Raw genomic sequence first — 18050 nt, forward strand, 5'->3', positions numbered from 1 at the left:
TCACCTTGTTTCCTTTTCATATTTACACTGTTTTCATTTTCTAGTCCTCACATACTACTTTTAGTGTAGTATAAGACACTAACATTTGTTTTTCAATGGCCTGTGATCACACAAATTGACATATCCTTGTTTTAGTTATTAAACTTTTTGTAGAAGTAGAGAACACAGAGGTAACGTTTTCTGTTTTCTGCTTTTGTTCAGAGTCCATGAACTGAAAGAGGTAATGTTTTGACATTCAGAACTTGACCGTGTACTGGATTTTTTTTCCTGGCAACATTACCTTCCTCTTTGTTCATTTTCTTTGAGAGAAATTGTAATCATTAGTTAATGCCTCCCGTTTATCAAGATCTTACTACATGTCCTATGCACTTTACTCATACCTCATTTAATCATGATAACAACCTTATAGGAATAAATTTTTATTTTTATTTATAGTTGGGGGACTGAGGCTCATAGGTTATGCATCTTGCTCAAGATCAGATGGTGAATAAATGACAGACACTTCCCCAAGTAGTCAATTTCAGCTTATATGTGCTTCTGCCAGCCTCAAAAATTCCTAGAATCATTTTGAAAAAAAGTATTCATAGATAAATTTTCAAAAAATTCTGCGCATTATGGGCATGAAAAAGTATAAGAGGAAAAGTGTTCCACTCATCAAACCGCTAGCTCACAAACTAAAAATATGCAGAGTCAGATCATTGACAAAAATACATGTTACTTGCTATAAATGGAAATGAATGGTAAAAATAAAAGCAAGAACACCGTGTCCAAACCATCAATACACTTTTGCCTTGACATATGGTTGTATTTATGGTTGGGGGTGGGGGGGATACTAAAAATAACAAGAAAGGGCACAAGACTTGTTTAAAGCACCATCTTTTAAAATGTGCCGTGTACAAAAATGAACACAAGATCAAATCTTATATAATGTAGCAAGAATTTTTTCATACACCCTTTTCTTGCAAATTTCTCATCTAATTCTACTTACATCATTTTTACTTGAAATGCCACTTCGCCATAAGCACATTTTTATTGATTATCCAAGTTTTAGGAAACTTGTCAAGAGGCAACTGAGTTTATGTCCTACAAATGTTGGAAATTCCCCAGAAGTCCTGGGATTTTTGGAAAATCTTAAGACATCATGTTTCCAACTCTTGAAAACATTTGCAGCCTTAATGCAATGTGTGGCTTTGAAAAACAGTGTCGGCTTTTTAAAGGTCATCTTGCATTTAGTCACAAATTGAGAGGGTTGTTAAACTATTTTTTGAATGAAAAATGAAATGCTGACTAAATATCTGAACCAATCATCAGGTGATCTTTATTTATCACCACAAACCATATGTTTAGCACTGTGTTAGATTGATTCATAACAAATTGAAAGAGTAAATTTTTTTCTTTTAATAATTTATTTCCAAAGCATACATGCTGCTGGTAAAAAAAAAAAAAAAAAAAAAAAATATAAATTCCTTTGATTTGTTAACTAGCTAACTGTACTTTCTCTTTTCTATCAGAACTACTTTTTTCTTCTTACCAGTTTAACATACTTTTATATGAACAGAGTTCTACACTGAAATTTTCTAATTTGGTGTTACTTGTAATACGTTATAGCTTCTTTAGCTCTTTTTCTCTCACACATAGTAGCTAATTATCAGGTGGAATCATCAGTTCAGAGGCAGAGCCTGGTTGTAATGCTGACTAGACCTCATTGGTCAAATGCCAAGTGGTACCATCTTCCCACATTTGCCTGTTTGTAGTTTCAGATAACAATCACCTACAGTTCTTATACCCTTTAATTATAAAGTACTGCACATCCTCCAGACAAGTGAGGACCAGAGTAAAGATGAAAATTAAACAAATTTTTAATGGTTTCCAATGACACTCTTTAATTACTAAGGTTAAACAAACAACTTTGGAAGATTATTCCAAAGTTACTACTGAAATATTTAACTTGGCACTTGTTTGTTAAAAAGTAAATATTTAGGAAAGCAAGGTTTAAGGTGTCAAGGTATATATGACAAAAAGAAGTGTTTGATACCACAAATTAGTAAACAAAATCTAACAAAACACTCTTCTAAATGTGAGTAAGAAGGGAGGGAATTTAATAGAAACTTTATATCATTTAATTCATTTTAACTTCAATTGTAGGGTGAGAACAAATTACAGAATTGAAACTTCAGTTATGAACAAAACATGAGAGGAAAATATGTTTTTTGAGCTGTAATGAATCAGAAAACTCTGGTGAGAGGTTAGACTGAAGAAATTAAGAATGTGAAAATGGAGAAATATATGATTGAAAGTCCCAACTGGAAGAAATAACCTCAATCATGTTATAATTTATTATATCTGCTGTCATTTTTATTTTAAAGTTATGATTTATGAAATTATAAATTATAAGATATTTAAAATACACAGAATATAATAGGCATATCCCTGTTATATCTTTAACTTACATTGAATTACAGATGACAGGATGCATTTAAATTCCAAATTATTTCAGTCTGACTGAAATTCAAAACTCATGGATGTAAGGTATCTCTTACAAGATTTTTAAATTAGCTGCCCTCCAAAAAGCTGTTATTGACAAGCTCGGACAAAGTATGGGAAATTTTCTCAAAACAAGCACTGTCTTTAACAAGTTCTCTGGTAATCTCTATCTTTGAATAGGCCTGTACATAGTGAATAGTTTGGATGATTAGAAATTAATATGCCAGTGAATTATTAAGGTCAACTTAATTCCAGTTGCTCTGAGTCTTTGAAGGCAAGGGTCAATTCAGATTCTGGGACTCTGGCTGGAGCTGAAGTTCAAGTCTTGTGTTAAGAAATCTCAACATTTTACACTTACCCTCTAGAGTTCTTTGAGTTAACCTCAATTATAGCCATTTACTCACAATTTGGGCTTAGGGTTAGTTTAAATTTTTGTAGGGAAAGGATTCTAAATTAGTTAACTGTATTTATTAGGATCAATAAATACTGTTGAATATCTGAAATGTATAACTCTGACTTGAGTTTTTTAAAGAAAAAGCAGTCTTACATTTCTCTTTATTCCTTTTAAAACAACCCTTACGGTTTCTGCTACCATAGCAACTAAAAACTATTTTACTATCTCTCCTAATTCTGGTGAACAGTTTTGTAGAGCATGAGGGACTGACAAGAGACTCCAGCACAGACCCGGCTCCATTTCATTCCACATTGCATGGAGGCAGAAGGCTCAGAGCATTGAATAAGGTGAGGATTTGCTTTCTAAAGTGGGTACCTCTTGGAACTGTTTTTATATGCAACAGGAAAGTGTGTGGGCATTCAAATTATGCTACACGTCATAGCCCAAATAAGCATTTGGTGTTTGAAAGAAACATTCGGAAACCAGAAGAAAGTGTGACTTAAAATTTCAACACTTCTGAAGACCAGAAAACCAATGTAAAATTTTTCTTCCAAATTAGCTCTCTCTATGCGATATTCTTCTTTTTCTAGTCTTCTTGAAGCAACGTTTCTGTGGTGTTTGTTCCACGTCTCCTCCTTGAGTTCTGAAAATTGCCAGCTGCAAATTCTGACATGCCAGGGGCTCAGCTATATTTGCCCAACCAAGAAAAGGTGAGAACAGAATCTTGGAGCCAGTAAAGATTATAAACATGTTTCTACATTGTTGGTGTGCTGTTTATAAAGAGAACTCACTTTAAGACTTTAATAAGCCCCCAAACTTTATTATTTTGCTCTGTAAGTACAAAGCAGAGATGTTTTGGCATGTTGGAATTTGAAGCTTGGAATTTTTAGAAGAGACAGTGTGTGGGCAGGAAGTTAGCATCCTGGGCAGGTTGAGAGGTTCGGAAATTTTCACAAAATAAGATAATGAAACAGTTCTTGGCCTGGAAGTTCATTAAAAACATACAGATGCTAAGGTGAAAATGCACTAACAAAATCAGAGCACTGGACTTCTCCCTAATATCTAAAGACATTAGACAATTCTGCCACCTTTGAAAATAAGCAGAAAAGTTTGTATATAAAATTTTGAATTAAAACAAGGGTTACATAAAATATATGACTATCTAAAAAAGGCTAGGAATTTCACACAAAGGCAGATGCCTTGCTTAAAGTGAGAATTTCCTATTATTTATAAGATAAGAAATACTGTTAAAATTATGGTTGAAAAGGACCTTTAAGTTTCTCTTCCTTATTCCTCCCTGTTTCCATCATGACTATCCTCTCCCCCATTTCTACCCAGTATTAAACTTCTTTCCCATTAGACTCTAGAACTGTACTGTCCAACACAGTAGCCAGTAGCCATATATGGCAATTTAAATTAAAATTAAAAGAAGGGGCTGGCCAGTTAGCACAGTGGGTTACAGCATGGTGCTGATAACACCAGGGACCAGGGTTCGATCTCTGTATCGGACAGCTGCCAAAAAAAAGTAATTCATTTCTTCAGATTTTTGAACCTCATTTTGAGTGCTCAATAGCCACACATAGCTAGTGGCTACCATATTGAACAGAATAAAACACTTTCACCACCACAGAAAGTTCTGCTGGACAGCACTGTTTCTGGAAGATTCAAAATTTTCCAATTTTTTAAACATGAAATTTTATGCGAAAAAAATGAGTATCTAATTTTATTTGTGAAATAAAATTGTGTATCTTTCGTATAACTTTTATTTTTTATTTTTATTTATTTATTTATTTATTTCCTTTTTGTCTTTTTTCGTGACCGGTAACGGGATCGTAACCCTCGGTGTTGCGCCCATACCGCGCTCAGCCAGTGAGCGGACTGGTCTCTATATGGGATCCGAACCCTTGGTGGGAGCGCCACTGCGCTCCCAAGCGTTGCACTCTACTGAGTGGGCCACCGGGCCGGCCCTTTCATATAACTTTTAAATAGAACTCAATTTAATTTTTAGTTGGTAAAAGAAGGGAGCCAATTAAGATAAACAAAATAAAAAATGGAACATAAATTTTTCAAACTTCTGGAAAAATGCACATTGTAAGCTTCATGGGGTTAAGAACTGCGGGCATTCTATGAACCCCTATTACTCAACAAAGTGTCTGGTACATGGTTGATGTCTAAAATTTTTAACAGGATCTCCTCTGGGAATTTGAATGTCTCTGACGTACATGCTGGAGAATAGGAAGAGAGGTCAGAGATGTGATTCTCCATTTCATAGACTTCTGTAGTTTCTTAAACTGTACATGTATAAACTGTATAATATGTATGTTACTTATTAGTATTTTTTTAATGTGCTTTTTGTTTTTTTGGATGACTGCTGGTAAGGGGATCTGAACCCTTGACATTGTCAGCACCATGCTCTAATCAAGTGAGCTAATCGCTCAGCCCTATATATACTTTTTAAATAGTGAAAAGCCTTAAAGTTGGGAAATATTTAAGACCTACATAACTATTTTTCAAAGATGAACTTGCTCTCCCTTATCCACACACATGGATCAGAAGTTTATTTTTTTGGCAACTGACTGGTACAGGTTATACAAACCCTTGACCTTGGTGCTACCAAGGCTGAGCTCTAACCTGAGCTAACCAGCAAGCCCACAGTTTATTTCATATCTCCACTTAATCACTCAGCAGTCTAATCATTTGTCCACCCACACCTTGTGTAGCACACTGTGTCGGATACACACACACACTTAATCATGTCTATTTTCCATAGTAAATACAGAGAGAGAGAGAGAGAGAGAACTTGTCCCTCTTATCTGATTCTCAACCAAATGATAGTACTGGAAGAAATGTTGACATTACCAATTACATAAGATAACTCACTTGGAAATGAGTTATTAGATAACCTGACTTTAGCCAAGTCACGTAACCTTTATTCCTCCAAAAAAAGTAAAGAAGCAACTGAAATGGATTAGAATACTTCTAAATTACTAATATTCTTATCCTACAGTAATTTACTACTTTGCTTTGTGGTAGGTAATAAATGTTTATGTAAACAATTTTATATTAGGAAACTTTCTTGATGTGTAACTTATGCATTGATAATACACTTTATATTTGAAACTACATTGTTAATTGCCCAAAATTGTTCTACTCCCTTTAAATGGCTGGTTTTTCCTTGGGTGCTAAGAATTTTAACTCATATTTTCTGTATTTTCACATCTTATATTAAAATACATGATTTGTTTTATTCTTTTATCCCTGGGTGTAACATACTCAAACTGCGTTCTTATTTATTCTTTTATCTACAGCTTTAAATTTTCAGCATCCTTAGGTTTTTGTGCTTATTTCTAAATTATTCAATATTACCTTATTTTAAGCTTTATCACACATCCCATTAAAGTTCTTTTCCAAACTCAACCCTTGTTTACTTTATCTTCACCTCAATTGAATAAATATCCAAAATGTTTACAATCAATGTTGCCCTGAACATAGCTAATGGTAACTATTGTCCTTTTAAAGATCCCTGAAAAAATGTGGATCTTATTTGCCCAAGTCCTCATAACCAATGGAAATGTCTTTGGTAACTTGAATAGATGCAATAAAGTTTTAAAAACCACACGGGATACACAGGCTATCTTTATACTAAGTTAAAACTTTATTGAATAAACAACACTCTCAAGAACGCATGATCTGATGGACTAGGTCTACATTACATGCAATGAAGCTGAACATGACAGTAGTTTAACATGGAATGTCAAACAAATTAGTATTTTTCATTGTACAAAACTGTTTATGTAGCTGACGTGAAGAGAAGTATGATACTTGCATTTTCACCTATCATCTGTGATGAGTTTAAAAAGGCATTTGAAAAAACTGGTAGATGTCTTTAGCATATAGTTCAAATAAATTAGTTGCATGTGTACTACTGAAACCTCTTTCAACTCTTGCATTCCAAATAAAATCTTAGTGCAAACATCAAAGTTGCTGGTCACTCCAAAAGACTGTTGAACTCATAATAGAATACAAGTTCTGAATTAATGTGTATTAAGTAGGACAAAACCAAGAATACCAGTTACTGCAAAATTCATTTAGGTACACTTAATAGTCCACTCTAAGCATTTCTTCTAAGTCTCTCACATTAATGACTAAAGCTTGTTTACAGTACTAAAATTCTATCATTCAAGCATCAATGATTACATTTCAGAAAAAGGAAATCATTCATTTCAGTAATCATTCATTACTGCTATATTCTAAAAAAGATAAAAAGAAAAAGAATCATAATTATCAAACCCAGTATCCATAATAGGATACATGGGGAAAAAACATTTTAGGGAAAAAAAAGTGTGCTTTGCTTGCACAGCAGGAATTATTTAATGTAAACACCATATTGGCCCACACCACAAAATCTATGAGAAAGGTTCAAATTTGAACACTGTGTGTGTATTATTTTCAAATCTGTTTGTGAGTTTGTATTGCATCTGCTTGTACCAATACATTACAAATAAAACACACTCTTCCACACACACACACATACAAGTGTTTGTTAAATATTGAGCATGGCTTGCTTCCCTGACTCTAACTGAAAAAAATGTTAAGTGACATCCCAACTGTTTAAAAATGTTTACAGAAACCATTAAATGAATGTGAATAGTAGTTGAGGAATGATGAAAAAGTGATGGTAATGATATGATGCCAAATGGATGTAAAAAGAATGTACATGTAACGCTGAGATTTATAAATGTATGTATGAGAAATCTTTTCCTGTGGGCCTTGTCTGAACTTTCAACTGATACCAAGAATAAAAAATATAGTAGCACAAGTCCATTGACACCTGGAGGGTCAGGCCAAGAAAGCTTACCTTCAAAGTGCAAATTTTAACAATGGAATGTTTTAGCAGGGACATAAAGACAATCTTCCGTCTTTTTCTTGTTGAAAAGAAATAAGATATTCAGGAAGTACTTATTCCTGGCCTAAGTTATTTCAGTTTCTTGGTTAAAAAAAAAAAAAAAAATTTAGCCACATTATCACCTACTCTTTCACATATAGAAAATCATTCTTAAGGGTGTCAGGGGGAGAAAAAGCCCTACTTACATTATCACCTAATGGAACTCTTACTTAGAATTTAAGTTCTTTGAATCCACTACATTAAATGCCAACGTGTACCTCTATTATCCCCTCCCTCTCCACCCACCTATCCCAGACACCCCGAATGAACCTAGGTATTCTAATGTCTTTGTGTTTCCTAAACCTTGTGACTAAGGCTGTTGAGTACCACCTCCACTGGAACAAAATTAACACCAAAGGTGCACTTTCTACAGCACCTTTTTTCTTTTCCACCATTCAGTGGAATCTCCATGCTCTCGAGCCTGTATCTAGATCTCCAGATCATCAGGCCGAGGTCTGCTGCTGGCGTGACTGCTGGCTCTGCTTGAAGGTCGCTGGTCCACAATGGCTAGTGGCTGTAGTTCGTGTCCAGCAGCCAGTTTTTTAGAATTCTGGTTATCATCAGGGAAATCAAAAGGCTGGGCATGTGAGTTGGAGATGGTGCTGCCAGCCTGCCCCATTCGATTTTGTTCTGCACTGTAGTTAGCCCAGTTTTGCTCACTTGCTTGCTTGTTGTAATTGCGGCAAGAAGAATTGTTTCTGTCACCAGTAACCAGCTTGTACCCGGGAGGAGACATGGGTGAGAGGGGAGCTGTTGGGGAGGAGCAGCCATTGAAATAAGCATATTTTGGAGATCCACAGTCTTTGGAGGGGCTCAGTGGGCCGGCTGCAGCGTGGTAAGGATCACTCTTTCCCTTTACGCGATCTTTAACACCCTTGAAGAAGACATAGAAGAGTTCGATGATATTCAAGGCAAGAGACACTAAGGACACCACGAGCATGAAGATGATGAAGATGGTTTTCTCGGTGGGGCGAGAGAGGAAGCAGTCCACCTGATGTGGGCAGGGGTCTCTTTTGCATGTGTAAACGGCACTCAAGCTGAATCCATAGATGTACCACTGGATCAGCAAGAAGGCCACCTCAAAGACAGACTTAAAGAGGATACTGATGATGTAGGTTCGCAGCAAGCCCCCTCGCATTTTCACCTTACCGTGCTCTTCAATACCGTACTTGAACTTCTTTATTTCAATCTGCTTCAAGTGCACCTCCACATTGACACCATCAGTTTGGGCAACTTTAAGTTCCTCCTCTTTCTTGTTCAATTTCTCTTCCTTTCGCATCACATAGAACACATGGGCTAGGTACAAGAGTGTGGGTACAGACACAAATATGATCTGCAGGACCCAGAAGCGCACGTGAGAGATGGGGAAAGACTTGTCATAGCAGACGTTTTCGCAACCAGGTTGTTGAGTGTTACAACGAAAGGCAGACTGCTCATCACCCCAGGCTGACTCCACCGCTGTCCCCAGTAGCAGGATTCGGAAAATGAAAAGGACTGACAGCCACACCTTCCCTCCAGCAGTGGAGTAGGCTTGAACCTTGTCGAGGAGTTTGCCTAAGGCACTCCAGTCACCCATGTTGCCTGGGCACCACCTGAAAAGAAACAAAAAGACAACTAAATGATCACAGATTACAAATTATTACTTTAATATCTTTCAGCTGATAGTCAAAACATTGCAAAAGGTCTCAGATCTTTCTAGCATTCCCCTCCCCCAAATAAACCAAGTGCAAACTCTTCTTGTCTTATTTTCCTCTATAAAGGGGTCTCACACATTTTTTTTTTTTGAGATAAAATAAGTCTTAGAAGCAACAGAGCCTATGTGGCAGAGTGAATTGCAATCTTAACCTGTGAACATGTATTACTTGTTCAACCACTGCCTTGCCACATGACTTGAGAAGCTGTCTGTGCTAAGTGCCTCTGCTTATTTTATCTGTCTTATAAATGAGGACAGTTCTTGCCTGTTACACCTGTGGCTGGATGCATGCCTAAGCAAAATACTGGTGCATGCTATTCAAAGCATACGTATTGAAGAATCAAGGTAGGAACATGCATACACCGCCCCCCCTTTAAGTTTCCAAACTCACACTATTATATATCATTTGATTCCTAATTTCACTCTGAAATGTTTCTCCATGGTATATCAAATATAATTTGTGCATACTCTAAACTATGGTCATTTATACTTTTCTGTTTCTTCTTAGCAGTGACTTACGTGGCTCAGAATTCTGTCTTCTGCCCAGAGAAAAGATATGTTGTATTGAAATACACGATTTTGATAAAATGTATCATTATATGCAGGAACCTACTTTCAAAATCAAAATCAAAGACTAAAAATACACATCACATTTCTAGCAAAAAGTTCAATTTGTCTCAATATGGCTTATAATCTTAGAAATAAAAAGAAAAGATTACTTCAGAGTGTTTTCTCCAACAAAAAAGATTGGTTTCATCTTTTGACTGTTGTATACTTTAAAGTTCCCTTACTGGGCTTTGGGAACTCAGCCCACGCATTCAAGTTAACTATTAAAAATACCTAGGTATAAGCCTACGACTTCCCCATAACCAAGGATGAGAAAAATACTCAAATCTGTAGAACTGACAGGGATCCCCAAAGTTATCTAGTTCAACTTATGTTTCCAATTGCCAATCACTCCTTTAACTGACAAAAATTGAGGTTCAAAATGTCAGTGAAATGTTCAGTTATTGGTAGAGCCAGAAGACTTAACAATCCCCAGGCCAAAGCTTTCCAATGGATAGCACTGGTTTTAAAGTAGAGTATAGCTGAGTTAAAACTAAAAATGTTTCCACGTTTTGATATGTGCGATCTTAGCAAGGTCTGAAAGCTGGGAAGGAGTAGATAACATGGCATGTGGCAAATATACAGAATTTAGGCTAATTTTCAGCAAAGAGTAATAATTGAAAAGTTTAGAAAAGGGTGAAGTAGTCAAAGATTATTTAATAATTAAAAACAGGCAAAGCAAAGACTTTCCAGGAGCTTAGTAATGAATTTTAAACAGTGTTAACTAAAAGTAAGATTATGAAGGCTTCTTAGAACTATCTTCACTATCTGAATATAAAAGAGTTTCTCATCTGGTGTTGAACTATGAGCTGCCTCTCCTTGTAGGAAGTGAATGAATTTCAGGAAAGTCTTCTCCCTTACCACACAACATTACATTTCTGTCTGTAGAGGCCATAAAACAATGAAGTGGAAACCTGGCCTGGGATTTCCTGGATGGAACAAAAAAGAGATGACTGATTCATAAAGCTGAACTACGCACCAGCTATCTAAATTAGCAGTTGATAAATATCACTGATGACAGCCCAGAGGATGGTGCGAAAGAATCGGGACTAAGAGTGAGAGGTGGGTGGGCAGGCCAAAGAAATAATGCTCTCCCAGTGGTCATTAAAAAGGGAGTTTCCCTTCTTCTTTTAGGATGGGCCATTTTAGATTCTGAAGTGACAAGTTAGAAAGTGAAATTTATGTATGAAAAGATCAGTCAAAAAAGATACAGGCTTGTAGAGTTGACAAAGGTAGTTAAACAGCCAAGGGAAGGCTTGAAGTATGAGGGAGTAATTTAGACTTGATGGACAGTCTGATGGTGAGAGAATGTATAATTCAAGAGAAAACAGTAGACCGGGAATGAAGATGTATAGTTGATGAGGGTCAAACAAACATAATAGAATTTTTGGAGCTATATCAATAGACTGTTTCTATGTGATGATGTGTAAATTGGCCCTAATTCTGTTTGTAAAGGATTACAATATTTTGCCTGTGTCATTTGTTTTTGTTCAGATATTTCAATTCTTGGAGAAAAAATAATAAAAACAATCAAGTATAAAATGATAAACTATTTGTATACATCTTATCACATCCATGTAATGATAGAGCTCAAGTCAAACCTAACATGTTTAGAAATATGACTGGGCACAACAGAAATTATCATTTTAGTTAGTGCTTCATCATTATTCAAATAAAATATGATTATAAAGATGCCTGTGGCAATTCATTACTAAATATCTTTACATTTTATGGAAGATAAAATTTGACTTTCATATAATTCTGAGACTCCACAAAAATAACCTGCAATGCCATAGTACGTGAACTGGGTCACCCGGCAGTACTCTAGGTAGTAGTTCTCTTTTTAATACACCAGCAATTTAATTGCAAAGTTGTCTCTCCTTCAAGCATCCACGCAGTTGTCATTTGCATTCATGAGTTATACTCTTTCATTTGAATAAGATATGAATTATCCAATTGGACACCCAGTATCCCGTAACATGTAGACACCTGTCATTACCACTATCATAGAGACCATCAAATAATGTTTAAAGTGATGGCTCATCTTGTGACTCCAGGAACAGGTAACAAAAATAGTTACCTTTTTTTTTAGAAGTTGTTCACTTTGTCATGAATCAAAAGTTCCATCAGCTGGTTGTCCCTCCCCATCCCCCCAGTTGAGTATTTTCATTTTTCCATGTCTTACTTGAAAAATTAATGTCCTCTTATAAGGAAAGGGCATAATTATATGTTTTCAGAATCCCTGGCGTTGATCTGTAACACATTCATATTCACCAGTAGGAGACAGGTATATTTCTTATTTGATAAATGAGAAGAGCAAGGCAGCTGAATGTAACAAGTATATTCACGACTTCACCTCTAGATTCCCAAGTTGGAGACTAAAGTCTAGGTTAAGGAGTTATGCAAAGCACTCACTGGAAGCAGATTCTTGACAGCAGCCACACCACCCTTTTTATGCCTTCTACATACCATGTTGGCTCACATTTTCCATTGCTCTTCAGGGCCCCCTAGACCAGATGCTCAAAGCTGCAAGCACCCAGGGTGACTAGCCTGAGGACTCGCTGGTCCCTTTCCAGTGGGTTCCTGAACTGCATCACAATCACTTGGTGACATTTGTTAAAAACAAACATGCCTTGGCTTCATCAGTCTGGATAAATCTTAATTTCTGGGGGTGGGGCTGGGAAATCAGTTTTTGTTTTTTACTATCTTAAACAATTGCCCCAGGTAATTCTGAAGTAAGGTTTTGGATCAGCAGGCAAACAATGGTTTCCTGACATTTCTGGTGCTTTCTTATTCAAAATATTTAGGAGTGAGGGAAACGTCAGGAGAGCAGAGAGGGACAGAGTGTCTAAAAGTTCCAAGGGGCTGAGCACAAGGAGAAGCGGCTCTCCAGGCACCCGGGAACTGAGCTCACCCTTGGCTGCAGTCGCTCGTCACTCCCTACACCTTCACTGCTGCTCGCCGAGAGCACAAAGGCTTACACTCTAATCCAAATGAAATTTCTGGAAAATAAAGCTTCAATTTGAAATTATGTCTGACAGTCCCTTTTGCCAAAGCCTTAAAAACAAATCAGTGTGCCACAGCTCCAGGCAAATCTCTCCACGTCATTAATATCTTAATAATTATCAGAATTAGAAAATATTTCACTTTCAATTTTAAAGATATTCCCCAAAAGAGACAACTATGAGTTGAGAGTGGAGACTTAAAAAATAAAGGCAAATAGGATTATCGATAACTAAAGTGAGATTTGATATCTATCATCTTTTTATGACTGGAAGTAAACACTTAGGGAAGATAATGGTCATTAATATTTGAAAGAATAAAATCATGAAGTCTAAAATGCATAAGGAAATGTTTATGTAAGTTCCTGATAAAATTATCTAATGGATTTCGGGGGGGTGGGGAGAGAAATGCTGTGTGTGTGTGTGTTTCTAATCTACTAAAATCAAAAAATGTTAGGCCCCAACAAAACTTAAATGCAAACCTGTCTAAGTTTTTCTTTAACATTTATAAGAACCTCTGCCCCTTGCAGTAAATGTCTGGGTGAGCTCAGAAGTGACTACACCTCTACATTTACAGCCAGATGTTCTTTGTGGTAATATTCGTGTACATACATACTTAATATAATCTACACTCAATCCATCAGCAAGCACTATAGGCTCTATCCTCAAGACGTAACAACTGTGACCGATTCTTACCACCATCCTTGCTGCTCTGAGCCTGATCTCAGCCATCCTCACTTTTCTTGAGTTTCATGTCACTAGCCTGGTCACCCTGCCTGCCAACCTATTCACAATGTAAACAGTCAATTTAGAAAAAACACACCCACAATCATGCTAATCTGCTTTGATCAGCTCTGCCCCATCCACGTGGCTCACCTCTCCTCACTTGTTTCAGGTCTCACCTCATCAGCCACCTTTCCTTTCCTGATCACCACATATGAAACGGCAACATACTTTCCCCAGTCCTGTCATTTCCTATTCTCTTTGCCTTGTTTCATTTTGTTTTGTTTTTAATGGCCTTTAGTTCTACTTGACATCGTCTATCTTTATTTGTCTCTCTCCATGAGGATTTATTCCTATCTGCCTTCCTCCGTTTGAGTTTGTTTTGTTCACTGCTATATTCCCAGAGCTTAAAAGAGTAAGAGAAGCTGCATAAATATCTGTTGAATGAATTAAATGAGGCCTGTACAAAAAATAAAAAGATACTGTGCAAAAAAAAAAAAAAAGATACCAACCAGATTTCATAATTTTTTTTTTTGACTATCTCCTTGGGATTCTCTTCATTGTAGTTATATATCTCAAACTTCTAAAATTTCAAATTAATTAAAAAGGGGACTTCACAGTAAAAAAGTATTGCCATCATCTCATAATTTACTGTTGAATTTTCAAGGGACAATTGCTGAAACGGAGAACTATTTGTTGAAGCAACACACTTCAAATGATTCTTGAGCAGGCAATTGGGCTGAATTTTTTTTTAAAAATGCTCTTTAACAAAGAGCTTCTTGAATTTATTAGATGAGATCCTAGAGATGGTTAGGATTGTTGCAGAACTGCATCAGGTATCATGAATGTTTATTTAGTTCCACTGTCACATTGCTGCAGGTTAAGATTAAAAACAAAAATTGGTTCTACTGTCCCCCAGTACTGTTAAATTCTAACTCCATTTGTACCACACAATTTTATTGTAGCTGAGAACAGTACGGCAAGAAGAAACTGCTTGTTTAAAGATGTGTTTATTTCAAGAATGACAAATATGGGAGAAGGGTTGAGGTTCTGAAGGGAAAAAGCAGCAGCTGATCTTAACCACAGTTAATGTAACATCTCCATATAGTCTGAGTCTATGCAGGCAGCTAAGTGATTTGAATCAGGTGCAATGGAAAACATTCCCAGTTCGTCAGATAATACTCTGCCTTTGCTTGCTTATTTATACCTGGATAGTTAGCCCAACTCTGTGGTGTATCAAACCTATTCTATATAAACATCTATTCTATTTAAAATTCTGCCTTGTGGTTCTTTGATTCCTTTGTAAAGAATAGCACATTTCTTCAGGTACTTAATGGGTGGCACTGAACTAACTGACTTTGGGAGTGGGGGTAGTGGTGGAGGGGTAGTCAACAACAAAAAAACTACCACCAAGCTTTTCCTTCCCTGAAAAAGAGGAAGAAGAACCCCTCCTCTTCACGTTGTCAACCTACATCAACCTCCAGAGAATGTGATGAGAAGGAGATTAAGGACTGAGGGGCTCCATCCAAAGAAAGTATGACACCTTATCCATAAGAGATGATTCCCTCCCTAGTTCAACAGCTATCACTTAACTCCCTCACCAACAGAAGTTTCCCAAGGTCAACTTGAGGGAACCAGAGGACAAAACCTAAGTCAGAAGCCGCAAGCTACAAGCCATGTTCTTTGATTGTGATCTGAGTAACTCAAACATATTTCTATCAGTTCTTGATGTTTCCCATGCCCCCACCAACTCTTCCACCTTCAAATGAACTATTTTTAATGAACAGCTTTCTTATTTTGTAATCATATAAAACACACCCTTAGAACTCTCATAAGTGTATTGATTAAGAAGTCGTATTTTCAGAGAATTGAATGAGATAAACTCATGCATGTGAAGCTCTTGATAAGAGCTAATAAAGTTTAGTTATTACTCTTAAATGAGCTATATCTAAAAATCTTTTAATTTTCTAATTTTGGTTTCTTTTCTTTAGCAAAATAGCAACTAAGAAGTGAATAACAAACATACATTTTCTAAAAAGCCAGGGAAATTGGGATGTGAAATTAATTTAATTTTATAAAGCCACTGATAATGTAGAAAAACTAAGGTTTGAATTTTGGCAAAAGATGGTCTGTACATACGTAGCTAAGTGGTGAATTTAGACAGTTAGGCAAAGTGGAGAATTTAGGCAAAATTCCAAAAAATACATATTAATCTCCCATGGAGGAGAAGCTGAGGATTTTTTTTTTTAACTTGAATTATCTACATTGAAAATGGACAGTAATGATAAACACTGGGTAATCACTTTTTCTCTCCAGAACTGAAGTGGTGTGTGTGGATAAACTCCAACGCTTATATTTAAACAACCTCAAAGGGAAGTCAGAACAACAGGAAAGGTGGAGTAGAAGGTATTAATCACTGGTGACTTTCCTATCATTCCCTTCCCTGAGGGTATCATAAAGGCTCTGAGGCTCAAATCCAGCTAAACCTCTGGATATTATAAAAGAAACGAAGGAATGCACCCATCGCAGTTTTCCATTCTACTCTATGCAGGAATTGGAAACATCTAAGTAACAAAGTAACCCTCAATATCTGAAAACACGCCCTTTGGACACCTCCTCCGGAGTATCTTTGGAAGTATTTTTCCATGGAGGGTCAGCACTGTACGAATCACAACTGCAAAGGGTGAGAAACTGAGTGGATGGGGCAGGCAGCCCGGGGGGATAAGCTTAAAAAGTGACTAGAAAAATGTGGAACATGTTTGAACAGTGAAGAAAGTAGGAGCTAAGCACTACTACTGCATTTTACAGGCAAAGGGCAGGTGATCACTATACCCAGTCTTTGGAGAGTAGGAAGCATCCACACGCTGGGAACAAGTGTTCCAGCAGTGCAGAATTCAACACTCTGCCAGGACAGACTGTACTTACTCTGACTGGTATAATTTTCAGTCAGTTCAGCCTACTCAGAAGAATTAATTACTCCCCACCTCCACAAGGTATTCTCCGACTGGCTTACTTCCTTCTTGGGAGTGGGTTAGTGAGATCTTCTCTGCATTGCTACAGGATTTTATTTTCAGCAATCCTTGTATACAAAAGTAAAAATTAGGCTCTCTCACAAGACACCTTCGACTGAGTTCAAGTGTGCCCAATTTCCAGATCTTTCTTATCATTACTAACTCGGTTAGGAAAGCAAAAGAAATTAAACTCACCTCCAAATAAAATCTACGTTTATAACATATTATTGCTTTCCTCTTCCCACCCCTCTTCTTGCCTCTAGAGAAACAGAAGCACGCCCTTGGGTGAGGATGAACATGAATAGGCCCCCGAGGAGGGCCTGCCGATAAGCTTTATCAGAGGTGCTGCTCAGCAAACAATTGATGGGTAACAGGATAGTGTGGGCGTTCCGCAAGTTAACAATTCCCGAAATCTGTACTCATTTGTCCTAGAACACATGTCCTTAGCTGTTGCCTCATTAAGGGTCTTACTTCTCCCTCCCTCCTCCCCACTTCTTGGAAAATTTCAAGAACTTCCAGAAGAGTTACAAGTGCGATTTAAGCACGATAATTCCCAAAGGTACTCAGGTTTGCTTATCAACGCTTACATAGTAGGACTCAACACGTTTAAGAGAAAAAAGGGACTCTGGACAGGGATGAGAGGGATGGGAAATTAGACTGACAACTTTAATTAAATCAATCATTTGCTCTTTTACTATTTGGCAAGTAGCCCATCTTTCCTCCCATCCTCACACCCCCAACCCCAGTTCCTTTCCAATGGAGGAACTCGAACGTGCTCCCGGTTGGACCTGTAAGGATTTGAGAGAAACTTCTCAAAACCCCAGAGGGTCGGGCGGGAGGCGGGGTGGGGAGGGTGCGGGCTCAGACAAACCTTTCATTTCTATTTGCATTTCACTATTCCGTAGGGCAAATGCTTCAACAGCAGGGTCACACCAAGAATCTCAACTAACTACTTTAGTCTGTGGACTTACACAGAAGAGAAAATCCTTACCGGGCACGAAAATGCATGGTTGTAATTCTGGTTAACAGAGTTTGTGTGTGCAATGAAAAGCATTTAAAAATTGAACCCTTTTAGGTGCGGATCCCCGTACCGGCCAGCCGCCAGAACAAAACAAAAAAATTGAACTCTTTTTAAAAACACATTAGCGTTTTCTTTGCCTACTGGCAGCTCCCCCCCCCCCCCCCCCCCCCC

At 37.2% G+C, this 18050-nt stretch overlaps 1 protein-coding gene across 2 annotated transcripts in view; it reads right to left on the reverse strand.

Annotated features, from left to right (window-relative positions):
* Window positions 1-6510: 6510 nt before the first annotated feature.
* GJA1 (gap junction protein, alpha 1, 43kDa) overlaps window positions 6511-18050 on the reverse strand; it is a 13749-nt gene continuing 2209 nt past the window's right edge. For both annotated transcript variants that reach the window (XM_008566951.1, XM_008566944.1), the window contains exon 2: window positions 6511-9415. In XM_008566951.1, the coding sequence (XP_008565173.1) occupies window positions 8251-9399 (1149 nt within the window). In that variant the 5' untranslated portion in view covers window positions 9400-9415 and the 3' untranslated portion in view covers window positions 6511-8250. The remainder of the gene's footprint in view (window positions 9416-18050) is intronic.

Source organism: Galeopterus variegatus, unplaced genomic scaffold, assembly GCF_000696425.1.
Source record: "Galeopterus variegatus unplaced genomic scaffold, G_variegatus-3.0.2 Scaffold17, whole genome shotgun sequence".
Lineage (NCBI taxonomy): Eukaryota > Metazoa > Chordata > Mammalia > Dermoptera > Cynocephalidae > Galeopterus > Galeopterus variegatus.